At 45.7% G+C, this 26,796-nt stretch overlaps 1 protein-coding gene across 4 annotated transcripts in view; it reads right to left on the bottom strand.

The window, feature by feature from the left end:
- Positions 1-26,796, bottom strand: part of UPF3A (UPF3A regulator of nonsense mediated mRNA decay) — a 66,450-nt gene that overhangs the window by 13,189 nt on the left and 26,465 nt on the right. For 2 of the 4 annotated variants that reach the window (XM_038740858.1, XM_038740857.1), the window contains 4 exons: positions 17,408-17,463; positions 17,147-17,305; positions 13,316-13,476; positions 11,215-11,509 (listed from right to left, as the gene is read on the bottom strand). In XM_038740858.1, coding sequence (XP_038596786.1) covers positions 11,215-11,509; positions 13,316-13,476; positions 17,147-17,305; positions 17,408-17,463 — 671 coding nt within the window. The remainder of the gene's footprint in view (positions 1-11,214; positions 11,510-13,315; positions 13,477-17,146; positions 17,306-17,407; positions 17,464-26,796) is intronic. The other 2 variants (XM_038740860.1, XM_038740859.1) reach the window with 2 other exon arrangements.

Consider the following 26,796-nt stretch of genomic DNA (forward strand, 5'->3'; position numbering starts at 1 on the left):
ATGTATATATGTTTGTACATATTTATTACTCTATTTATTTATTTATTTTACTTGTACATATCTATCCTATTTATTTTATTTTGTTAGTATGTTTGGTTTTGTTCTCTGTCTCCCCCTTTTAGACTGTGAGCCCACTGTTGGGTAGGGACCGTCTCTATGTGTTGCCGACTTGGACTTCCCGAGCGCTTAGTCCAGTGCTCTGCACATAGTAAGCGCTCAATAAATACGATTCAATGAATAATAATAATAATAATAATGGCATTTGTTAAGCGCTTACTATATGCATGAATATGTATATATGTATATATGTTTGTACATATTTATTACTCTATTTATTTATTTATTTTACTTGTACGCATCTATCCTATTTATTTTATTTTGTTAGTATGTTTGGTTTTGTCTCCCCCTTTTAGACTGTGAGCCCACTGTTGGGGAGGGACTGTCTCTATATGTTGCCAACTTGGACTTCCCAAGCGCTTAGTACAGTGCTCTGCACATAGTAAGCGCTCAATAAATACGATTGATGGTGATGATGATGATGATGTTTGTACATATTTATTACTCTATTTAGTTATTTATTTTACTTGTACGTATCTATCCTATCTATTTTATTTTGTTAGTATGTTTGGTTTTGTTCTGTCTCCCCCTTTTAGACTGTGAGCCCACTGTTGGGAGGGACTGTCTCTATATGTTGCCAACTTGGACTTCCCAAGCGCTTAGTACAGTGCTCTGCACATAGTAAGCGCTCAATAAATACGATTGATGGTGATGATGATGATGATGTTTGTACATATTTATTACTCTATTTATTTATTTATTTTACTTGTACGTATCTATCCCATTTATTTTATTTTGTTAGTACGTTTGGTTTTGTTCTCTGTCTCCCCCTTTTAGACTGTGAGCCCACTGTTGGGGAGGGACTGTCTCTATATGTTGCCAACTTGGACTTCCCAAGCGCTTAGTACAGTGCTCTGCACATAGTAAGCGCTCAATAAATACGATTGATGATGATGATGATGATGATGATGATGATGATGATGATGATGAATGAATCTACTCCAGCACTTGGCATGTAGCAGATAATAATAATGGCATTTATTAAGCGCTTACTATGTGCAAAGCACTGTTCTGATGATTTTTCCTACACAAGAGCATAGCTGTATTAATTCCCCAGAAATCAGTATGCCTGAATCCCCCACAGTTGCAAAAATTCCGATTTAAAATCACAGCGCAAAGGAGGACCAGCTTTTCCTATCTTCCAAAGGGAAATACACCGCTGCTACCTTTCTCAATAAAAAACTGGAAGAATTTCAGAGACAGAAAGACACCACTCGTTCAGCGCTTAGACCAGTGTTTGACCCACGGCGGGCGCTTAACGAATACCCCGCCGCACCCTGACCCTAAGGTTCCGACCCAATCGGATGTTTGTTTTAATCCTAATAATGATGGCATTAATTAAGCACTTACTATGTGCCAAGCACTGTTCTAAGCGCCGGGGACAGTGTGATCAGGTTGTCCCACGTGGGGCTCACAGTCTTCATCCCCATTTACAGATGAGGGAACTGAGGCCCAGAGAAGTGAAGTGACTTGTCCAAAGTCGCACAGCTGACAAGTGGCAGAGCAGGGATTCGAACCCATGACGTCTGGCGGGTAGCCATTTCAACGCAGGAGAAAGGAAGAGCGATCCAGAGACACCACAGGCCACCAGTTTTCCACGACCTTCGGGGTGAGGATTGATAACCTACTCAGAAGTTTCCATTAACTATCTTCGTTGGGCTTTCACCCTTTACTGGCTCCAGATATTTCCACCTGACAGGCATCATTTATTCATTCATTCAATCGTATTTATTGAGCGCTTACTGTGTGCAGAGCACTGGACTAAGCGCTTGGGAAGTACAAGTCGGGAACAGATAGAGACGGTCCCTACCCAACGGCAGGCTCACAGTCTAGAAGGGGGGAGACAGACAACAAAACAAAACATATTAACAAAATAAAATAAATGGAATAAATATGTACAAATAAAATAAATACAAACATATATACATTCATTCATTAATTCATTCGTATTTATTGAGCGCTTACTGTGTGCAGAGCACTGGACTAAGCGCTTGGGAAGTACAAGTCGGGGACAGATAGAGACGGTCCCTACCCAACGGCGGGCTCACAGTCTAGAAGGGGGAGACAGACAACAAAACAAAACATATTAACAAAATAAAATAAATAGAATAAATATGTACAAATAAAATAAACAAATACAAACATATATACATTCATTCATTCATTCAATCGTATTTATTAAGCGCTTACTGTGTGCAGAGCACTGGACTAAGCGCTTGGGAAGTACAAGTCGGGAACAGATAGAGACGGTCCCTACCCAACGGCGGGCTCACAGCCTAGAAGGGGGATACAGCCAACAAAACAAAACATATTAACGAAATAAAATAAATAGAATAAATATGTACAAATAAAATAAATAGAGTAATAAATATGTACAAACATATATAGAGGTACCTATCCAGATACCTATCCACACTCCACTTTCATTCATTCATTCAATCGTATTTATTGAGCGCTTACTGTGTGCAGAGCACTGGACTAAGCGCTTGGGAAGTCCAAGTTGGCAACGTATAGAGACGGTCCCTACCCAACAGTGGGCTCACACAGTCCTACCCAAGGGCCTCCGCCTGTCTGGAGGCCAAGGGGAAGGGGAGGCTGGGGAGAAGCAAGAATCCCACGGGAGAATCACCGTGGCCTGGCGGGTTTGGGATTTAGCGGGGCTTCTAATCCCGGCTCCGCCACTCGTCTGCCGTGTGGCCTCGGCAAGTCGCCTCGCTTTCTCTGTGCCTCAGTTTCCTCATCTGTAACACGGGGATTAAGACCGTGAGCCCCACGTGGGACACGGACCGTATCCCACCTGGTTGGCTTGTTCTTCCCCGGCACTTTGTACGGTGCCTGGCACGCTGTAAGCGCCCTAACAAATACCATCATCATCATCGTCATCAATCGTATTTATTGAGCGCTTACTATGTGCAGAGCACTGTACTATGCATATGTACTGTATATATGTATATATGTTTGTACATATTTTTTTACTCTATTTATTTATTTAATTTATTTGTACATATCTATTCTATTTATTTTATTTTGTTAGTATGTTTGGTCTCTGTCTCCCCCTTCTAGACTGTGAGCCCACTGTTGGGTAGGGACTGTCTCTATATGTTGCCAATTTGTACTTCCCAAGCGCTTAGTACAGTGCTCTGCACATAGTTAGCGCTCAATAAATACGATTGATGATGGTGATGTACTAAGCACTTGGAAAGTACAAGTTGGCAACATGTAGAGACAGTCCCTACCCAACAGTGGGCTCACAGTCTAAAAGGGGGGAGACGGAGAACAGAACCAAACATACTACCAAAATGAAATGAATAGAATAGATATGTACAAGTAAAATAAATAAATAGAGTAATAAATATGTACAAACATATATACATATATACAGGTGCTGTGTATATACCACACACACACACACACATACACACACACAAATCAATCAATCAATCAATCGTATTTATTGAGCGCTTACTATGTGCAGAGCACTGTACTAAGCGCTTGGGAAGTACAAATTGGCATCACATAGAGACAGTCCCTACCCAACAGTGGGCTCACAGTCTAAAAGGGGGAGACAAATAATCCCCACTGTGGGAGTTTGGGGAACCCTGAGGTCCCAGCTCCGAGAGAGAGGTACGGGAGGGGACGTTCCCATCCTCCTTCCTCCTGGACTCCGGATGCTTTTCCAGGCTCTTCTGAGACCCAACTCCTTTCCCTTCCCCGCTCCAGGAGGGTGAAGTGGAGATCGGGCAAGGAAGGAAGGCTCATATAGGAGCGGTGATAGGGGCGGAAGGGGGGAGTCTTTGACGTCAAAAAGTTGAGGCAGAGTCGGGGTGAAGAAGTTAGGACGAGTGAAAGCAGAAAGCATCTTCCCCGTGCTGGGCAAAGGTCCAGTAGCCATCTGGCTGGGACAAGGGCATCCCTAGTACTTGGGTCGGGACCGTCTCTATATGTTGCCCACTTGTACTTCCCAAGCGCTTGGTACAGTGCTCTGCACACAGTTGAATGAATGAATGAATATATGTTTGCATGTATTTATTACTCTATTTTATTTATACATATTTATTCTATTTATTTTGTTTTGTTAATATGCTTTGTTTTGTTGTCTGTCTCCCCCTTCTAGACTGTGAGCCCGCTGTTGGGTAGGGACCGTCTCTATATGTTGCCAAATTGTACTTCCCAAGCGCTTAGTACAGTGCTCTGCACACAGTAAGCGCTCAATAAATACAATTGAATGAATGAATGAATGAATGAATGAATGCCTGGCAGCGTGCCTCCCGTTCGGCCTTCACGACGGTAAGTAACTTCGCACGGGACACCTCTTCTGACAAAGCACCCACTGCCTTCAGCGCCGGCAAGCCGCCGCCGAAAGGGGTTGCTCAATAAATTCATTCCTTCATTCAATCGTATTTATTGAGCGCTTACTGCGCGCAGAGTGCTTGGGAAGTACAAGGTGGCAACATATAGAGACGGTCCCTACCCAACAGCGGGTTCACAGTCTAGAAGGGGGAGACAGAGAACAAAACATATTAACAAAATAAAATAAATAGAATAAATATGTACAAATAAAATAAATAAATAAATAGAGTAATAAATACGTACAAACATATATACATATGTACAGGTACCTATCCAGATAACTATCCACACTCCACTTTCATTCATTCATTCAATCGTATTTATTGAGCGCTTACTGTGTGCAGAGCACTGGACTAAGCGCTTGGGAAGTACAAGCTGGCAACATATAGAGACGGTCCCTACCCAACAGTGGGCTCACAGCCTAGAAGGGGGAGACAGACAACAAAACAAAACATATTAACAAAATAAAATAAATAGAATAAATATGTTATATGACTGAATGAATGAATAAATGCCGGGCGGTGCGCCTTCCATTCGGCCTTCGCGACAGTAAGGAATGTCGCACGGGACACCTCTTCTGACAAAGCACCGACTGCTATAAGCGCCGGCAACCCGCCGACGAAAGGGGATGCTCAATAAATTCATTCCTTCATTCAATCGTATTTATTGAGCGCTTACTATGTGCAGAGTGCTTGGGAAGTACAAGGTGGCAACATCTAGAGACGGTCCCTACCCAACAGCGGGCTCACAGTCTAGAAGGGGGAGACAGACAACAAAACAAAACATGTTAACCAAATAAAATAGAGTAAGTATGTACAAATAAAATAAATAAATAGAGTAATAAATACGTACAAGCATATATACATATGTACAGGTACCTATCCAGATACCTATCCACACTCCACTTTCATTCATTCGTTTAATCGTATTTATTGAGCGCTTACTGTGTGCAGAGCACTGGACTAAGCGCTTGGGAAGTACAAGTTGGCAACATATAGAGACGGTCCCTACCCAACAGCGGGCTCAGAGTCTAGAAGGGGGAGACAGACAACAAAACAAAACATATTAACAAAATAAAATAAATAGAATAAATATGTTATATGACTGAATGAATGAATAAATGCCGGGCGGCGCGCCTTCCATTCGGCCTTCGCGACAGTAAGGAATGTCGCACGGGACACCTCTTCTGACAAAGCACCGACTGCTATAAGCGCCGGCAACCCGCCAACGAAAGGGGATGCTCAATAAATTCATTCCTTCATTCAATCGTATTTATTGAGCGCTTACTATGTGCAGAGTGCTTGGGAAGTACAAGGTGGCAACATATAGAGACGGTCCCTACCCAACAGCAGGCTCACAGTCTAGAAGGGGGAGACAGACAACAAAACAAAACATGTTAACCAAATAAAATAGAGTAAGTATGTACAAATAAAATAAATAAATAGAGTAATAAATACGTACAAGCATATATACATATGTACAGGTACCTATCCAGATACCTATCCACACTCCACTTTCATTCATTCGTTTAATCGTATTTATTGAGCGCTTACTGTGTGCAGAGCACTGGACTAAGCGCTTGGGAAGTACAAGTTGGCAACATATAGAGACGGTCCCTACCCAACAGCGGGCTCAGAGTCTAGAAGGGGGAGACAGACAACAAAACAAAACATATTAACAAAATAAAATAAATAGAATAAATATGTTATATGACTGAATGAATGAATAAATGCCGGGTGGTGCGCCTTCCATTCGGCCTTCGCGACAGTAAGGAATGTCGCACGGGACACCTCTTCTGACAAAGCACCGACTGCTATAAGCGCCGGCAAGCTGGCAAACGAAAGGGGATGCTCAATAAATTAATTCCTTCATTCAATCGTATTTATTGAGCGCTTACTGTGTGCAGAGCACTGGACTAAGCGCTTGGGAAGTCCAAGTTGGCAACATATAGAGACGGTCCCTACCCAACAGTGGGCTCACAGTCTAGAAGGGGCGGACAGAGAACAAAACAAAACATATTAACAAAATCTCCCCCTTTTAGACTGTGAGCCCACTGTTGGGTAGGGACTGTCTCTATATGTTGCCAACTTGTACTTCCCAAGCGCTTAGTCCAGTGCTCTGCACACAGTAAGCGCTCAATAAATACGATTGATTGATTGATTGATTAAAATAAATAGAATAAATATGTTATACGACTGAATGAATGAATGAATGCCGGGCGGCGTGCCTCCCATTCGGCCTTCGCGACAGTAAGTAACGTCGCACGGGACACCTCTTCTGACAAAGCACCGACTGCTATCAGCGCCGGCAAGCCGCCGACGAAAGGGGATGCTCAATAAATCCATTCCTTCATTCAATCGTACTTATTGAGTGCTTACTGTGTGCAGAGTGCTTGGGAAGTACAAGCTGGCAACATATAGAGACGGTCCCTACCCAACAGCGGGCTCACAGTCTAGAAGGGGGAGACAGACAACACAACAAAACGTATTAACAAAATAAAATAAATAGAATAAATATGTTATACGACTGAATGAATGAATGAATGAATGAATGCCGGGCGGCATGCCTCTCATTCGGCCTTCGCGACGGTAAGTAACATCGCACGGGACACCTCTTCTGACAAAGCACCGACTGCTTTCAGCGCCGGCAAGCCGCCGACGAAAGGGGATGCTCAATAAATACGACTGAATGAATGAATGCCGGGCGGCGTGCCTCCCATTCGGCCTTCGCGACAGCAAGGAACGTCGCACGGGACACCTCTTCTGACAAAGCACCAACTGTTTTCAGCGCCGGCAAGCCGCCGACAAAAGGGGATGCTCAATACATACGACTGAATGAATGACTGAACGAATGCCGGGCGGTGTGCCTCCCGTTCGGCCTTCGCGACGGTAAGGAACGTCGCACGGGACACCTCTTCTGACAAAGCACCGACACCGACGAAAGCCGAAAATCCCCATCCTCAATCTCCGAGTCCTCGGGTCCCACTAAACCAAAGGACGGCGGGCTCACGCTCCCCCGCCTGCCGTCTCCATCAGTCTCGGCTCCGTCTTGTTCCCGGCTCTCCTCGAGGCCTCTCTCCAAACTCCGTTGAATCAGGAGCACGATCCTTCCACGGTCTCGCTCCTCCGGCTCCCACGGTTCTCTTCCCTCCACGCCGGCACATCCCCGGGGGAAAAGACACCGCTCCCACAGACGGACACGGACACGGAGCCCGAGGGAGCTGATATGAATGGGGGAGAGAGATTTGGTCCCTGGTAGACGCCTTTCCTCGCTCTTCTTCCCAGTCCATGCGCCCAATTCCGCCCTCCTTGCCCCCGTCGCCTCCATTTCATCCACGAACCCGTCAGCCACTCTTCAGCTCCATCCATCCACACCCGGTCGGCCGGTTTGACACCCAGAAAGTCTGACACGCAACCCTGGGCCCGAATTTCCATGGCTCAGTGGCCCTCTGCTTCCGTCCCGTCGCACGCGGAATCTGGCTCGGATTTCCGACGGGCACCGGGGGCGGAAGGGAAGTACGGAGCGGGCTTGCCCGAGGAATGCAGCTCTCTGGTCTGAGGGCTTCGAAATCGCAGGTCTTGGGACTTGGACTTCCCAAGCGCTTAGTACAGTGCTCTGCACACGGTAAGCGCTCGATAAACATAGTAAGTGCTTAACAAAACCACAATTATTACTATTCCTCTGAATCCCATCTTCCCCACCCTGTATAGCCACCAGGTCAACCTCTCCTCCAACAAATCTGTCTTTCCATCCCTCCTCTCCCTCATCTCTCTATTTATTACTCTATTTATTTATTTATTGCCACCTTGTACTTCCCAAGCGCTTAGTACAGTGCTCTGCACACAGTAAGCGCTCAATAAATACGATTGATTGATTGATTGATTGATTGATTGAATGAATGAAGGCATGGAAGGGATTTCATCGTGGGGAATTCCGTGAAGGGGAAAGGGCTCTGCCCTGCCTTTGACCTGCTCACAATATACCCTTCGGAGCCACTTAACTCCCCCTTCTAGACTGTGAGCCCATTGTTGGGTAGGGACCGTCTCTATATGTTGCCAACTTCTACTTCCCAAGCGCTTAGTACAGTGCTCTGCACACAGTAAGCGCTCAATAAATACGACTGAATGAATGGATGAACCTTGGGAAAATCAGATTTTCACAACTATTTCAGTAACATCTGCTTTGGTGGGAGAAGTACCCCTGCAAGCATTTTTTTGTCTGCTACTCTTCCTTCTCCCTCTGGTTTCCTGCCTTCCAGCACAAATACCGCTATTATTAGTATTATTATGCACAAATACCGCTATTATTAACATTATTATGCACAAATACCGCTATTATTAGCATTATTATGCACAAATACCGCTATTATTAGCATTATTATGCACAAATACCGCTACTATTAGTATCATTATGCACAAATACCTCTATTATTAGTATCATTATGCACAAATACCACTACTATTAGTATCATTATGCACAAATACTGCTATTATTAGTATTATTATGCACAAATACTGCTACTATTAGTATCATTATGCACAAACACTGCTATTATTAGTATTATTAGCACCACTGTCGGTGGCCCATCCGCCAAGCTAGCTCTCTTCCTCCCTTCAAGGCCCTGCTGAGAGCTCACCTCCTCCAGGAGGCCTTCCCAGACTGAGCCCCTTCCTTCCTCTCCCCCTCGTCCCCCTCTCCATCCCCCCCATCTTACCTCCTTCCCTTCCCCACAGCACCTGTATATATGTATATATGTTTGTACATATTTATTACTCTATTTATTTATTTTACTTGTACATATCTATTCTATTTATTTTATTTTGTTAGTATGTTTGGTTTTGTTCTCTGTCTCCCCCTTTTAGACTGTGAGCCCACTGTTGGGGAGGGACTGTCTCTATATGTTGCCAATTTGTACTTCCCAAGCGCTTAGTACAGTGCTCTGCGCATAGTAAGCGCTCAATAAATACGATTGATGATGATGATAAGTGACGAAAACAATTCCCTCATTTGGTTCCCTCGGATGAAAACGGCTGACCTAGCTAAAAATAGGGGTCTGATTTCGGCGATCCCCGCCTTCTCCTGCTGCCGTTGTTACGGAGAGTCAAGGAATGAATCAACCATTTCGGAAAAACATCCCTCCGCAAGCTCCTTGAGGATAAAAACTAGTTTCTACAACCACGGAGCTCCACAGCTGCCTGGGAAATCCAGAATCGAGATGACTCCTAAATCCAGAAGTGCAGAAAATAATACGCTTCAACTCTCATTTTCACACTGGCTGAGGACAGCTGATCTATGTTGAGTGTGAAGGCCACAGAAATATTAACAATAATAATCCCAACACGGCTAATAAAGATGGGCGGTCGTATGCCCATCGCGCCTATCCTTGAAATTTGCTAAATGAGCTGTTTCCTTACTGAATGAAACCCATTTCAAATCTTTTGTCGAAACAGAATCATCAGGCCCAAGCGGTGAGTTCACGGAGAAGCAGCGCGGCTCGGTGGAAAGAGCCCGGGCTTTGGAGTCAGAGGTCATGGGTTCAAATCCCGGCTCTACCAACTGTCGGCTGTGTGACTTTGGGAGAGTCACGTCACTTCTCTGGGCCTCAGTTCCCGCATCTGTAAAATGGCGATTAAAACTGTGAGCCCCCCGTGGGACAACCTGATCACCTTGTATCCCCCCCCAGCGCTTAGAACAGTGTTTTGCACATAGTAAGCGCTTAATAAATGCCATCATTATTATTATTAACTTCTCTGGGCCTCAGTTCCCTCATCTGTAAAATGGCGATTAAAACTGTGAGCCCCCCGTGGGACAACCTGATCACCTTGTATCCCCCCCCAGCGCTTAGAACAGTGTTTTGCACATAGTAAGCGCTTAATAAATGCCATCATTATTATTATTAACTTCTCTGGGCCTCAGTTCCCTCATCTGTCAAATGGCGATGAAAACTGTGAGCCCCCCATGGGACAATCTGATCACCTTGTAACCTCCCCAGCGCTTAGAACAGTGCTTTGCACATAGTAAGCGCTTAACAAATACCATTATTATTGTTGTTATTATTATTATTATTATTATTATTATTATTATTATTCAAGGAGGAGTGTCCTTGAGTTTCCAATGACCAACCGCCCCGGGCCCAAACCAGCCACCGAACCCTCAAAACACTCCAAACGCGAGGTTCCCCTCCAGGGGACTGTCAAACCCAAAAGCCACCAGAAAAAATATAAATATGTATGTCATATTATGGGATATATAGGATATATGGAATATATATAATGGAATAATAGTATATATATAATATATATGGAATATACGGGATATGGAATGGGATACATGTATCCCATTCCAGCTCGAAATTGGGGGGGCTTTAGAGGGAGTCTATCGACTGTGTTACAGTGCATTCTCCCAAGCGCTTAATACAGTGTTCTGCACACAGTAAGCACTCAATAAATCATCATCATCATCATCAATCGTATTTATTGAGCGCTTACTATGTGCAGAGCACTGTACTAAGCGCTTGGGAAGCACAAATTGGCAACCTAAAGAGACGGTCCCTACCCAACAGTGGGCTCGCAGTCTAAAAGGGGGAGATATTAATAAATTAACAAATAACAGTGACCGACGGCTTGACGGAAATGAGCCGGGATTCCGCTGCAAATCAAAGGATGGCCTGGGGGCGGGGAAAGCAACGAAAGGCAAACAGGCGCTCCGAGCTACGAGTGAAAGATTATCCTAAATGAATAAGAGAACCTTATTTCTTATGCGCTCCGTTTGGGACGTCATGTCATCAGACTTGTCCTCTTTACCCAGAGTGTCTACTGCCTCCACCGGGAAGCGGTACCGGGAGAACCCTCTCTTCCCTCTGTCTTGGTGGGATCCTTTCCCCCACTTGGGCTCGTCGTCGTTCCTCCGCAGGAACTTGTCGGGCTCACAGGGAGCTCCGTGCCTCCTGCCATCGTCCGGGCGGTACCTTGGCCGTTCGGGTTCCCGGTCGCAAAATCTTCTCTCCGCCTCCCTCTGCTCCTTGTCGCTGTCGTTTTGGGACCTGGGGATTCCCAAACAGAGGGACGGTCTTAGCTCGGCCGCCGTCTCCCGCTCCCGTCGAGGGGACAAAGGACGCTCCGGCTGGCACCACGCGGACGCGGTTAACTCGGGAGACCCGGGCATTAGGCGCGCTTCCACGGAAAAGGCAGGAAATAGGCATGTGTATATATGTTTGTACATCATCATCATCAATCGTATTTATTGAGCGCTTACTATGTGCAGAGCACTGTACTAAGCGCTTGGGAAGTACAAATTGGCAACAATTGTACGTATTTATTAAAGACTGTGAGCCCCCCGTGGGACAACCTGATCGCCTTGTAACCTCCCCAGCGCGACGGTGAGCCCGCTGTTGGGTAGGGACCGTCTCTATATGTTGCCAACTTGTACTTCCCAAGTGCTTAGTACAGTGCTCTGCACACAGTAAGCGCTCAATAAATACGATTGATCGATTGATTAGAACAGTGCTTTGCACATAGTAAGCGCTTAATAAATGCTATTATTATTATTATTATTATATCTGTAGCACGCCGGTTGAGATTCACACTCCCGGGCCATGAACGTAAAGGGAGACTATCTATCTCAATGGAGATGAGTCTCTCTGTAGGGATTCATTCATTCACTCGCATTTACTGGGCGCTTACTGTGTGCAGAGCACTGTACTAAGCGCTTGGGCGAGTAGAATTTTCGTGCCACTGAGTGGGAGCCGTTTTGTTTTGGATGGATCTGAATCAATCAATCAATCAATCATATTTACTGAGCACTTACTGTGTGCAGAGCACTGTACTAAGCGCTTGGGAGAGTACAATATAACAACAAACGGACAGGTTCCCTGTCCACAACAAGTTTACGGTGTAGAGCGGGATGTGGAGTCAAGGCAGCCGCAAATATCTGGGAATGGCTAGCAGAGCGGAGGGGTCGATTTTCCGCGCCACTGAGTGGGAGCCGTTTTGTTTTGGATGGATCTGAATCGATCAATCAATCGTATTTATTGAGCACTTACTGTGTGCAGAGCACTGTACTAAGTGCTTGATCAATCAATCGTATTTATTGAGCACTTACTGTGTGCAGAGCACTGTACTAAGCGCTTGATCAATCAATCGTATTTATTGAGCGCTTACTGTGTGCAGAGCACTGTACTGAGCGCTTGGGAAGTCCAAGCTGGCAACATATAGAGACGGTCCCTACCCAACAGCGGGCTCACGGTCTAGAAGGGGGAGAGAGAGAACAAAACCAAACATATTAGAGAAGCAGCGTAGCTCAGTGGAAAGAGCCCGGGCTTTGGAGTCAGAGGTCGTGGGTTCGAATTCCGGCTCCGCCACAAGTCAGCTGTGTGACCTTGGGCAAGTCACTTGACTTCTCTGTGCCTCACTTACCTCATCTGTAAAATGAGGATTAAGACTGTGAGCCCCACGTGGGACAACCTGATCTCCTTGTATCCCCCCGGTGCTTAGAACGGTGCTTTGCACATAGTAAGCGCTTAACAAATACCATCATTATTTATTATTATTATATTAACAAAATTAAATAAATAGAATAGATGTGTACAAGATGAATAAATAAATAAATAAATAAAGTGAATGAATAAATAAATGAATAAATAAATAAATGAATGAATAATAAATAAATAAATAAATAAATAAATATAAATAAATGGCATGAATGAATAAATGAATGGCATAAAGTGTCTATCTGAACCCCAGACACAAATCCCTGTGGGAAAACCCGGGCACACGATTTGAGGGAAGCTGATCTGACTCCGAAGTCTCTCTAGGATCTAACACGGTCAAAGAACAAAAATATCACCCACTTGTCCTTGAGTTCCTTCACCGAGCTTTCCAAGGATTTGGATTTCCCGCCACCAGGGCCAGGGGATTTCTCCCACCTTCCTTCTTCCATATCGGCTTCCTCGCCTTTTTCCGTCGGTTTCTCCGAGACCGGTTCCTCACCCTTTTCGGGCTTTTTCAGGAGCTGAAAAGATGATTGGCAGGTCAAAACGTTACCGGAGCGTCGTCCTGTAGCTGACAGCCTGTCCCAAAACCTAGGACTTGAAATCAGCGGGCCGCTTGGAAATCAATCAACCAGTCCAACTTGTACTTCCCAAGCGCTTAGCACGGCGCTCTGCACACAGTAGGCACTCAATAAATACATATTTATTACTCTATTTATTTATTTTACTTGTACATATCTATTCTATTTGTTTTATTTTGTTAGTATGTTTGGTTTTGTTCTCCGTCTCCCCCTTTTAGACTGTGAGCCCACTGTTGGGTAGGGACTGTCTCTACATGTTGCCAACTTGTACTTTCCAAGTGCTTAGTACGGCGCTCTGCACACAGTAAGTGCTCAATAAATACATATTTATTACTCTATTTATTTATTTTACTTGTACATATCTATTCTATTTGTTTTATTGTGTTAGTATGTTTGGTTTTGTTCTCCGTCTCCCCCTTTTAGACTGTGAGCCCACTGTTGGGTAGGGACCGTCTCTATATGTTGCCAACTTGGACTTCCCAAGCGCTTAGTACAGTGCTCTGCACACAGTAAGAAGCAGCGTGGCTCGGTGGAAAGAGCCCGGGCTTTGGAGTCGGAGGTCATGGGTTCGAATCCTGGCTCCACCACAAGTCTGCCGTGTGACCTTGGGCAAGTCACTTCACTTCTCTGAGCCTCAGTGACCTCATCTGTAAAAATGGGGATTAAGACTGTGAGCCCCACGGGGGACAACCTGATCACACTGTATCCACCCAGCGCTTAGAACAGTGCTTTGCACATAGTAAGCGCTTAACAAATGCCATTATTATTATTAGTAGTATGAGAAGCAGCGTGGCTCGATGGAAAGAGCACGGGCTTTGGAGTCAGAGGTCATGGGTTCGAATCCTGACTCCGCCCCATGCCTGCTGTGTGACCTTGGGCAAGTCACTTAACTTCTCTGAGCCTCAGTTACCTCATCTGTAAAATGGGTATTAAGACTGTGAACCCCTCATGGGACAACCTGATCACTTTGTATCCCCCCCAGCGCTTAGAACAGTGCTTTGCACATAGTAAGCGCTTAACAAATGCCAACATTATTATTATTATTATTATAGTAAGCGCTCAGTAAATACGATTGATTGATAAATACGATTGAATGATTTTATTTTGTTAATATGTTTGGTTTTGTTCTCTGTCTCCCCCTTTTAGACTGTGAGCCCACTGCTGGGTAGGGACTGTCTCTATATGTTGCCAATTTGTACTTCCCAAGCGCTTAGTACAGTGCTCTGCACATAGTAAGCGCTCAATAAATACGACTGATGATGATGATGATGAATGAATGGCTCCATCGCGTTTAGTGAATGCTTACTATGTGCAGAGTGCCGTACTAAGCGCTTGGGGGGATACAACGCAGTTAGCAGACTCGTTCCTTTCCCATAACGAGCTTACAGTCTAGAAGAGAGCGCTGTACTGAGCGCTTGGGGGAATACCACACCACGAGCAGACTCGTCCCTTTCCCATAACGAGCTGACAGTCTAGAATTACAGTCCTACAGTTTAGAAAAGACTCAAATCCGCAAAAATGACGGAGTAGCGGCTCCGGGCAGGGGTCTGTACTGAGACCCGGGGGTGCTCCGAGTTGCCGTGCGATAAGCTTTCATCATCATCATCAATCGTATTTATTGAGCGCTTACTATGTGCAGAGCACTGTACTAAGCGCTTGGGAAGTACAAGTTGGCAACACATAGAGACAGTCCCTACCCAACAGTGGGCTCACAGTCTAAAAGGGGGAGACAGAGAACAAAACCAAACATACTAACAAAATAAAATAGAATAGATATGTACAAATAAATTAAATAAATAGAGTAGAAAAAATATGTACAAACATATATACAGGTGCTGTGGGGAAGGGAGGGAGGTAAGGTGGGGGGATGGAGAAGGGGACGAGGGGGAGAGGAAGGAAGGGGCTCAGTGTGGGAAGGCCTCCTGGAGGAGGTGAGCTCTCAGTAGGGCCTTGAAGGGAGGAAGAGAGCTAGCTTGGCGGAGGGGCAGAGGGAGGCCATTCCAGGCCCGGGGGATGACGTGGGCCGGGAGGATGACGTGGGCTTTCATGAGAAGCAGCGTGGCTCAGTGGAAAGAGCCCACGCTTGGGAGTCTTCGGACCTGGGTTCTAATCCCGCCTCCGCCGCTTGTCTGCCGCGGTGACCTTGGGCAGGCCACGTCACTTCTCTGTGCCTCAGTCACCCCGTCTGGAAAACGGGGGTGAAGACTGTGAGCCCCATGCGGGGCAACCTGATTACCCTGCATCTCCCCCGGCGCTTAGAACAGTGCTTGGCACATAGTAAGCGCTTAACAAATACCATCGTCATCATCAAGGTAGCACACGCTCACGGGAGATCGAACAGGGGGAAATATATTCCTCAGCTCGGCCTGGGGCACCATGGCTTCGGCGGGCTCCATCCTGAATCCCCTCAGCTGGATAATTTCTGAAACTGTCAGAGCCACGGAGGACTCCAGAAAAAGAAACATCACAACCTCTCTGGCTCACGTGATCCGGAGTCTTTTTCATTCATGGGCAGGAAATGTGTCTTTAAATATCACCTAACCCCCTCGTGAAACTCAGAACTCACAGGGTGAGTCAAAGTTGGGAACAGTGCTTTGCACGTAGTAAGCGCTTAACAAATGCCATTATTATTATTATTATTATTATTATTATTATTATTATTATTATTATTGAACTTACTGTTATTGCGGTTATCATTTTGTGGGGATCGAATGAATTTTTGAAGGAAATTTTGTAGTAGAATTTGTATTTTAATTCTGGATTTACCTGGGAAAAATACAGTCTCGTGGCAAAAATCCTTTGATGCATTCATTCATTCGTATTTATTGAGCATTACTGTGTGCACAGCACTGTACTAAGCGCTTGGGAAGTGCAAGTTGGCACCCTATAGAGACGGTCCCTACCCAACAGTGGGCTCACAGTCTAGAAGATGCAGATTCATCCTATCATCTTTGTAACCTATAATGAGGAATCTGCTACATCCCGGCTCTGCCAATTGTCAGCTGTGTGACTTTGGGCAAGTCACGTCACTTCTCTGGGCCTCAGTTCCTTCATCTGTAAAATGGGGATTAAGACTGTGACCCCCCCGTGGGACAACCTGATCACCTTGTAAACTCCCCAGCGCTTAGAACAGAGCTTTGCACATAGTAAGCGCTTAATAAATGCCATTATTATTATTATTATTATTATTATTATTCCTAACATTAACCGACCACCTCGTAGATATCTGGGAATGGAATCTGGGAAATTTTGTCCAACTGCGAGAGTTTTGTCCCGGGGCAGACCTGGCTGCTAACATCAGGAAAGAGGGGAAAACTATGTGGATGGGAACACTGTGACTTCTAGACTGCACCACAGTGAGCGCTCAATAAATATGATTGATTGATTGATTGATTGATTGATTGAAAGACACTTTCCCAAACAGCCATACTCTCCTAGAACTTCCCATTTCACAAGTCTGCTGCTCTCCGTACTGGGTCCGGAGGAAGGCAAATTGAACAAGTGGTGGGACTTCCAAAAGGCATTAAGCGCTCCGTACAGCGCTCTGCACGCAGTAAGCGCTCAATAAATACGACTGAATGAGTGAATTTAACCTTTCTCCTCCAACTACCTTGATCCTTATTTCTTTCTCGGCAATTTTCTTCTGCTTCTCTGCCTCTTTCCTTTTCCGTCTCTCTTCTTCTCGGCGCTTCCTCTTCTCTTCTTCCCTCAGGCGTTTCTTTTCTAACTCTCGCCGTCTTCGCTCCTCCCGTTTCTCTTCCCGAATTCTCTGGAGAGGAGGAGGGAAGGTTTAGGGAGACCGGCCAGATGGAAACGCGGGGCAAAAAGAGAAAGGATGTTCATGAGATCCAACGGAAGAGGAGGCACCTACCTGCTTTTCTAATTTCCTGCTTCTAATATATTCCAAAAGAGGTGTTGTTCTTCTAGCTAAAACACACGGAAAGAGGGATGGGACGGTTAGCTCGCATCCTAAAAAGTCTTCTGTTATGTAAAAGAATCAATCGATCATATTTATTGACAGCTTACCGTGCACAGATCACTGTACTAAGCATTCGGGAGAGTACGATATAATAGATTTGTTAGACACGGTCCCTGCTCACAAGGAGCTTACAGGGCAGAGGGATAACAAATCATGGGATAAACACAGAGAAAATACTTTGGGTATTGGAAGAAATTCCCTGAGTCCGACAAACTGGTTCCTCTTTAATTAAACCAGAGACCGCTTTAGTTTCTCCCTCGGCTCTTGACCCGTAACGAGAGGTAGATTAAATTCAGGACGTGGCCATAAACAGAAATTAAGAACTTGCCCAGTGAGGGTGGTTCTGGCAAGAAATGTCATTTTTTTTAGAGTTCTGCAATGGCTTATTTTCTGGGAATAACTTTCTTTTCAGCCTTGGGGCACTAAAAACTGTAGTTTTCGAAAAAAGGTCTTTAGTAAGGCAATCAAATCATCAATTGTATTTATTGAGAGCTTACTATGTGCACAGTACTGTACTAAGCGCTTGAGAAGTACAAATTGGCAACATAAAGAGACAGTCCCTACCCAACAGTGGGCTCACAGTTTAAAAGCTGAATATCTGTTTCCAATACCTTGGTTGGGAAAAAGCTACGAACCCTGAAAAAGCGACACTGGACACTATTAAAGAGCCTTCCTTGGTAGTCGCAAAATTTAACAAAAAAATAGTAGTTGCGTGATCATAGCACGTCGGGGTCAGAGAATAATTCCCTCTAATTAATTAATGAATTTTGGTATTTTGTTAGGCGCGTACTATGTGCCAAGCACTGTTCTAAGCGCTGGGGGAGATACAAGGTAATCAGGTGGTCCCACGTGGGGCTCACGGTCCACATCCCCATTTTCCAGATGAGGGAACTGAGGCCCAGAGAAGTGAAGTGACATGCCCAAAGTCACACGGCTGACAAGTGGCGGAGCCGGGATTGGAACCCACGACCTCTGACTCCCAAGCCCGGGCTCTTCCCACTAAGCCATGCTGCTTCTCTAAACTACGTCTAACTTACAGTCTAGAGTCTAAAGTCTTTACAGCCTACAGTCTCTCTACAGTTCGGTAGTAGTCGACTAATAATAGCAATAATGATGGTATTTATTAAGCACTTGCTATAATAATAATAATAATGGTGGTCTTTGTTAAGCACTTACTATGTGCCAAGCGCTGTTCTAAGTACTGGGGTAGATACAAGATAATCAGGTTGTCCCACGTGGGGCTCACAGTCTTCAGCCCCATTTTCCAGATGAGGGAACTGAGGCCCAGAGAAGTCAAGTGAGCTGCCCAAAGTCACACAGCTGACGAGTGGCAGAGGCGGAATTAGAACCCGCGACCTCCGACTCCTAAGCCCGGGCTCTTTCCACTGAGCCACGCTGCTTCTCTGGCTTACTATGCGCCAGGCACTGAACTAAGCGCTGGGGTGGATACAAGGTAATCAGGTTGTCCCACGCGGGGCTCACACTCTCAATCCCCATTTTACAGATGAGGGAACCGAGGCCCAGAGAAGTGCCCAGGGTCACACAGCAGACAAGTGGTGGAGCCGGGATTAGAACCCATGACCTTCAGACTCCACTGCGTGCAGAGCGCGTAGCCAAGTACGATACAACAGAGTTGATGGACGCAACCCCTGCCCACAAGAAGCTTACAGTCCGTAATCCGTTCCAACCTCTTTTACGGCTGTGAGACCAGAGTAGTTCCTGCAGAGACTCTTACGGGCCAAATTCAACATCATTCATTCATTCATTCATTCAATCGTATTTATTGAGCGCTTACTGTGTGCAGAGCACTGTACTAAGCGCTTGGGAAGTACAAGTCGGGAACAGATAGAGACGGTCCCTACCCAACAGTGGGCTCACAGTCTAAAAGGGGGAAACAGATGGCAAAACAAAACGTATTACCAAAATAAAATAAATAGAATAAATATGTACAAATAAAATAAATAAATACGAACATATATACATTCATTCATTCATTCATTCGTATTTATTGAGTGCATCGAGTGATAAGACAAGGTCACAAACGACGAAATCCATAAACAAAGTCAGTCTACTAGCACCAAAGCCAAGCTTATCATCATCATCAACCGTATTTATTGAGCGCTTACTACGTGCAGAGCACCGGACTAAGCGCTTGGGAAGTACAAATTGGCAACATATAGAGACGGTCCCTACCCGACAGTGGGCTCACAGTCGAAAAGGGGGAGACGGGGAACAAAACCAAACATACTGACAAAATAAAATAAATAGGATAGATATCTCAGTCCATCTTTGCCGGACGGGGCACGTGAGGAGGATGGACCCAAAAAGCTACCGAATGGTGAGCTCACGCGGGGCAATTTAAGAAGAGGGGGAGGAAGAAATGTTTTCAGGAGGCAATATGGTGAAGCTTCCGACGCAGTGGCATCGGAGCCGAGGGGCACGCTCCCAAAGCCGGAAAGGAATGGCTCTTTCGGAGCGGAAACTTTGGATCATGAGGCAGAAGTGACACTGCAAACAACAAACACAAAAATCCAACGGAGAAAGTCCTAGCACGCCCCCGAAAGTGAGCGTCGGGGATGGGCTTACGGTCCGTTTTACAAATTTACAGAGAAATAGCAACGATCCCTCTAGCTAGTTTGCCTGATAATAATAATATTAAGTGCTTACTATGTGCACTGTTCAAAGCGCTGGGGAGTTTACAGGGTGATCGCGTTGTCCCGCGGGGGGCTCACAGTCTTAATCCCCATTTTCCAGATGGGGTCACTGAGGCCCAGGGTGGGGGCATCTTTCTTGAAGACAAAGGACGGATATGTACGTAAATAGAGATGTTAATCATTCTGATGAATTATTTTCAACGTCTAGTCGAGGATCGGCCATTTCCCTCCAGAGACCCCCAGCTGAATCTGCACTGAGTGAACGAATATTTATTTGGAGGGGGGAAATGGCGGAATTTACAAGGTGCTTATGGAGATGAACGCCGGAGTCATCGTCATCAATCGTATTTATTGAGCGCTTACTATGTGCAGAGCACTGGACTAAGCGCTGGGGAAGTACAAATTGGCAACATATAGGACAGTCCCTACCCAACGGTGGGCTCACAGTCTAAAAGGGTAGAGTCCGTTTGTGAGGAAAATGTAGACGGCTTTCATGCTACTTGTAAGGTCTTCGAGGGCGGGACTGTGTCTTTCCCCCACAGTAGGCCCTCATAAATCCCCGTCATCATCAATCGTATTTATTGGGCGCTTACCGTGTGCAGAGCACTGTACTAAGCGCTTGGGAAGTACAAATTGGCAACATATATACGACATAAATACGACTGATTGATCCCTCTCCCGAGTTGAAAAGCGTTAAGTTGAGGGCGTGCGTAAAAAGTGGGTTTTTTGGTTTGTCTGTTGTTTCTATCCTACTTATTTTATTTTGTTGGTATGTTTGGTTCTGTTCTCTGTCTCCCCCTTTTAGACTGTGAGCCCACTGTTGGGTAGGGACTGTCTCTATGTGATGCCAATTTGTACTTCCCAAGCGCTTAGTACAGTGCTCTGCACATAGTAAGCGCTCAATAAATACGATTGATTGATTGATTGATTGATTGTTTTGTAGGTTGGTGTCTTCGGTCAAAGCTCCTCATTTGCCCATCTGTCCGCCCACCTGACGACTTTGGCTGAGGAGCGTTCATTCTTTTGCCTTTCACCCGCTCCCGATTTGCAGTCTGGTCTGCAAAGACTTAGTCCCTTAAGTAACGAGAGCCCCACGTGGGAAAGAGCCCAGAGGACCTGGGTTCTAATCCCGCCTCTGCCACCTGTCTGCCATGTGACCTTGGGCAAGTCACTCTGCTTCTCTGTGCCTCAGTTACCTCATCTGGAAAATGAGGATGAAGCCTGTGAGCCCCATGTGGGACAGAGACTCTGCTCGACCTGATAATCTTGGAGAAGCAGCGTGGCTCAGTGGAAAGAGCCCGGGCTTTGGAGTCAGAGGTCATGGGTTCGAATCCCGGCTCCGCCACATGTCTGCTGTGTGACCTTGGGCAAGTCACTTAACTTCTCTGAGCCTCAGTTACCTCATCTGTCAAATGGGGATTAAGACTGTGAGCCCCACGTGGGACAACCTGATCATTTTGTACCCCCCCCCCAGCGCTTAGAACAGTGCTTTGCACATAGTAAGCGCTTAACAAATGCCAACATTATTATTATTATTATCTTGTATCTACCCAGTGCTTAATACAGCGCCTGGCACATACTAAGCGCTTAACAAATACCATGAGGATTAAGACTGAGTCCCGGGTGGGACAGGGACTGTGTCCAACCTGATTTTCTTGTATCTACCAGCACTCGGCACAGTGCCTGTCACATAGTAAGTGCTTAACGGATAGTAGGGGGAACAAAAAGGGACAGGAGATGGAAATTTTGCTTGGCTTGTTTAATTAATTACTGAGTGGCTGTTCTTTTCTTTCACTGGGGAGAAACAGCAACGATTCTTCTGCCTAGTTTGCCTAATAATAATAATAATAATGGCATTTATTAAGCGCTTACTATGTGCAAAGCACTGTTCTAAGCACTGGGGAGTTTACTAGGTGACCAGGTTGGCCCACGTGGGGCTCAAGGACTTAATCCCCATTTTCCAGATGAGGTCACTGAGGCCCAGAGAAGCGACTTGCCCACAATCAATCAATCAATCAATCATATTTATTGAGCGCTGTGTGCAGAGCACTATACTAAGCGCTTGGGAAGTCCAAGTTGGCAACACATAGAGACGGTCCCTACCCAACAGTGGGCTCACAGTCTAGAAGGGGGAGAAAGAGAGAGAACAAAACCAAACATATTAACAAAATAAAATAAATAGAATAGATATGTACAAGTAAAATAGAGTAATAAATCCATACAAACATATATAATAATAAAAAAAATGATGGCATTTGTTAAGCGCTTACTATGTGCAGAGCACTGTTCTAAGCACTGGGGGGAGATACAAGGTGATCAAGTTGTCCCACATGGGGCTCACAGTCTTAATCCCCATTTTACAGATGAGGTAACTGAGGCTCAGAGAAGTTAAGTGACTTGCCCAAGGTCACACAGCAGACATGTGGCAGAGCTGGGATTCGAACCCATGACCTCTGGCTCCAAAGCCCGGGCTCTTTCCACTGAGCCACGCTGCTTCCCCAATATATACAGGTGCTGTGGGGAAGGGAAGGAGGTACGGCAGGGGGGATGGAGAGGGGGAGGAGAGGGAGAGGAAGGAGGGGGCTCAGTGTGGGAAGGCCTCCTGGAGGAGGTGAGCCCTCAGTAGGGCCTTGAAGGGAGGAAGAGAGCGAGCTTGGCGGAGGGGCAGAGGGAGGCCATTCCAGGCCAGGGGTCGACGGCGGGACAGGCGAGAATGAGGCCCGATGAGGAGATTAGCGGCAGAGGAGCGGAGGGTGCGGGCTGGGCTGGAGAAGGACAGAAGGGAGGGGAGGGAGGAGGGGGCCAGGGGATGGATGGATGGACAGCCTTGAAGCCGACACACACAGTCACCCAGCTGACAAGTGGCGGAGCCGGGACTGGAACCCATGACCTCTGACTCCAAAGCCCGGGCTCTTTCCACTGAGCCACGCTGCTAATCTCTTCCTAATCTGACCTTCCCCTTCCCCTCATCCCCCCAAACCCCTGCATCCCTCTGTCTTTCCTCCGGTTCCTCTTGAAGTCCCACAGGACAGCAGTGAGCAGGGCAGCTTTTAGGCAGACATTCATTCATTCAATTGTATTTATTGAGCGCTTACTGTGTGCAGAGCACTGTACTAAGCGCTTGGGAAGTACAAATTGGCAACACATAGAGACACGGAGACATAGGAAGGCTAAGCCTGGTTTCTGGTAACAGTGGCTTGGGGCTGAAGGCAACATCTTCCCCAGGCTGTAAACTCATGTGGGCAAGGAGCGTGTCTATCAACTCTGCTGTACTGTACTCTCCTAAGTGCTTAGTACAGTGCTCTGCACACAGTAAGCATTCAATAAAGCCCTACTGAGAGCTCATCTCCTCCAGGAGGCCTTCCCTGACTGAGCCCCCTCCTTCCTCTCCCTATCCCCTCCGCATCTGTATATATGTTTGTACGGATTTATTACTCTATTTATTTATTTATTTTACTTGTACATATTCAATGATAATAATAATGACAGCATTTATTAAGTGCTTACTATGTGCAAAGCACTGCTCTAAGCACTGGGGAGGTTACAAGGTGATGAGGTTGTCCCACTGGGGGCTCACAGTCTTATTCCCCATTTTATAGATGAGGTCACTGAGGCCCAGAGAAGTGACTTGCCCAAAGTCACCCAGCTGACAATTGGCGGAGCCGGGATTTGAACCCATGACCTCTGACTCCAAAGCCCGGGCTCTTTCCACTGAGCCACGCTGCTCAGTGGAATAATTATTCTATTTATTTTATTTTGTTAATATGTTAACATTTGTTAATATGTTTTGTTTTGTTGTCCGTCCCCCCCTTCTAGACTGTGAGCCCGCTGTTGGGTAGGGACCGTCTCTAGATGTTGCCAACTTGGACTTCCCAAGCGCTTAGTATAGTGCTCTGCACACAGTAAGCGCTCAGTAAATACAATTGAATGAATGAATGAATGAATACCATTGGTGATGATGTGGATGCAGGTCTGAAATGGGAATATTGTCTCAACGGGCCTCAGGCCAGGAATGCCGCAAACTTCAGAAAGCCACCGAATAATAATAATAATAATAACGATGATGATGGCATTTGTTAAGCGCTTCCTATGTGCGAAGCACTGTTCTAAGCATTTGGGGGGTGATACAAAGTGATCAGGTTGTCCCACGTAGGGCTCACAGTCTTCATCCCCATTTTACGGATGAGGGAACTGAGGCCCAGAGAAGTGGCTTGCCCAAGGTCACACGGCTGACAAGTGGCGGAGCTGGGATTCGAACCCATGACCTCTGGACTCCCAAGCCCGGGCTCTTTCCATTGAGCCATGAATCGCTGCAATACTTCCATCAGATACTTGGAGATGCCGTAGCCCTATCACCTCCTCGGCCTTCTGCTAATAATAATAATAATAATATATTTATTATTTATATGCCATATATAATTATAATATGCTATATAATATATAAGCATATTACTTATAATATAATTATATTATATTGTAATTATTATTATGTCCCGTGGGACAACCTGATCACCTTGTAACCTCCCCAGCGCTTAGAACAGTGCTTTGCACACAGTAAGCGCTTAATAAATACCACCATCATCATCTCCCTTCCCCACAGCACCTGTATATATGTATATATGTTTGTACATATTTATTACTCTATTTATTTATTTTACTTATACATATCTATTGTATTTATTTTATTTTGTTAGTATGTTTGGTTTTGTTCTCTGTCTCCCTCTTTTAGACTGTGAGCCCACTGTTGGGTAGGGACTGTCTCTATATGTTGCCATCTTGTACTTCCCAAGCGCTTAGTACAGTGCTCTGCACACAGTAAGCGCTCAATAAATATGATTGATTGATTGATCATCACCATCAATAATAATCATGGATTTTGTTAAATGCTTACTATGTGCCAAGCGCTGTACTAAACGACGGGGTAAACAGAAGCAGGTCAGACACAGTTCTTGTCCTATGTGGGGGTGAGTCTACGTATGGGGGGAAACCAGGGATCAAATCCCCATTTTACAGAGAAGGAAACGGCAGCACAGAGAAGTGAAGTGACTCAGACAAGGTCACACAGCAGGCAAGTGGCAGAGCTGGGATTTGCACCCAGAACCTTCGACTCCCAGGACTCTGCTCTTTCCACTATTTAGTTCCACACCCCGAAGATCCCTCGGTCAGTCTCGACTGACATTTTGTACGTGAACAGATGGGAATCCAACACTAGGATGTCCAGCGCTTAGAACAGTGCTTTGCACATAGTAAGTGCTTAATAAATGCCATCATCATTATTATTATTATTATGTGCGCCCAGAAATGTGAAGAATAATAAGCAAACCAACTGAAATTTCAGTTTCCCCGTTGAAGCGGGAGACGGTGGAGACAGGATGTTCCCTAAGAAACATCACTCCATCAAATGAAACTATTATTTGGAGACTTCAGACTCCGGAGCATCATTTCAGTAAGCGCTTAACAAATGCTATTATTATTATTATTATTATTATTATTATTATTATTATTATTATTATTATTATTTCAAGAACCCAAACCACCGGAGGCATTTCCTTCCTGGGTGATCCACCTCTTCCTTTTTCCTGAATTCCGGCCAAACCTATCTCCGGGTTTGGGTAACGCCGGAGCTGCCTTTTAATCCGCTGCGGGGACACCGAGAAGCAGCACGGAAAGGGTTACGGGCTTGGGAGTCGGAGGACCTGGGTTCTAATCCCAACCCCGCCACGTGTCTGCTGTGTGACCTCGGGCGAGTCACTTAACGTCTCTGGGCCTCAGTTCCCTCATCTGCCAAATGGGGATTCAATGCCAGTTCTCCCTCCCGCTTAGACCGTGAGCCCCACGTGGGACTTGATTATCTTACATCTTCCCCAGCCTTTCGTACTTCTAATCCCAGCTCCGCTGCTTGTCTGCTGTGGGACCTTGGGAAAGTCACTTCCCTTCTCTGGGCCTCAGTTCCCTCATCTGTAAAATGGGGATTGAGACTGTGAGCCCCATGGGGGACAACCTGATTAAGAATAATAATAATGATGGCATTTGTTAAGCACTTACTATGTGCAAAGCACAGTTCTAAGTGCTGGGGGGATACAAGATGATCAGGTTGTCCCACGTGGGGCTCACAGTCTTCATTCCCATTTTACAGATGAGGTAACTGAGGCACAGAGAAGTGAAGTGACTTGCCCAAAGTCACACAGCTGACAATTGGCGGAGCTGGGATTTGAACCCATGACCTCTGAAAGCCCGGGCTCTTTCCACTGAGCCACACTGCTTTTCTTGTATCTACCCTATGGGACACAGTAAGCGCTTAACAAACACCATAATTATTATTATTATTGCTGCGCTTGACACGGAGTAAGTGCTTAACGAATATCATCATTTTATCTATTTTTATTTAAAGGGGCCTACGATTCAATACATTCCACTGCCAAACTGGATCTCCTCTATATAACGTAGCCGGAGGTTAGAAAACCAACAGCACGGAGGCAGAACGAGGTGAGATTATCCTTGTCCATTCGTTGGGTTTCGATGGAAGACGGTAGGTATCTTTTAGCCCAAAACTTTCTTTTCATTTTCAGTTGACCCTATTACATCCTACTGCAATGATTCTTCTTTCTCTGGTGGCCACGTTCCAGC

The sequence above is a fragment of the Tachyglossus aculeatus genome, chromosome 2 (genome assembly GCF_015852505.1).
Source record: "Tachyglossus aculeatus isolate mTacAcu1 chromosome 2, mTacAcu1.pri, whole genome shotgun sequence".
Taxonomy (NCBI): Eukaryota; Metazoa; Chordata; class Mammalia; order Monotremata; family Tachyglossidae; genus Tachyglossus; species Tachyglossus aculeatus.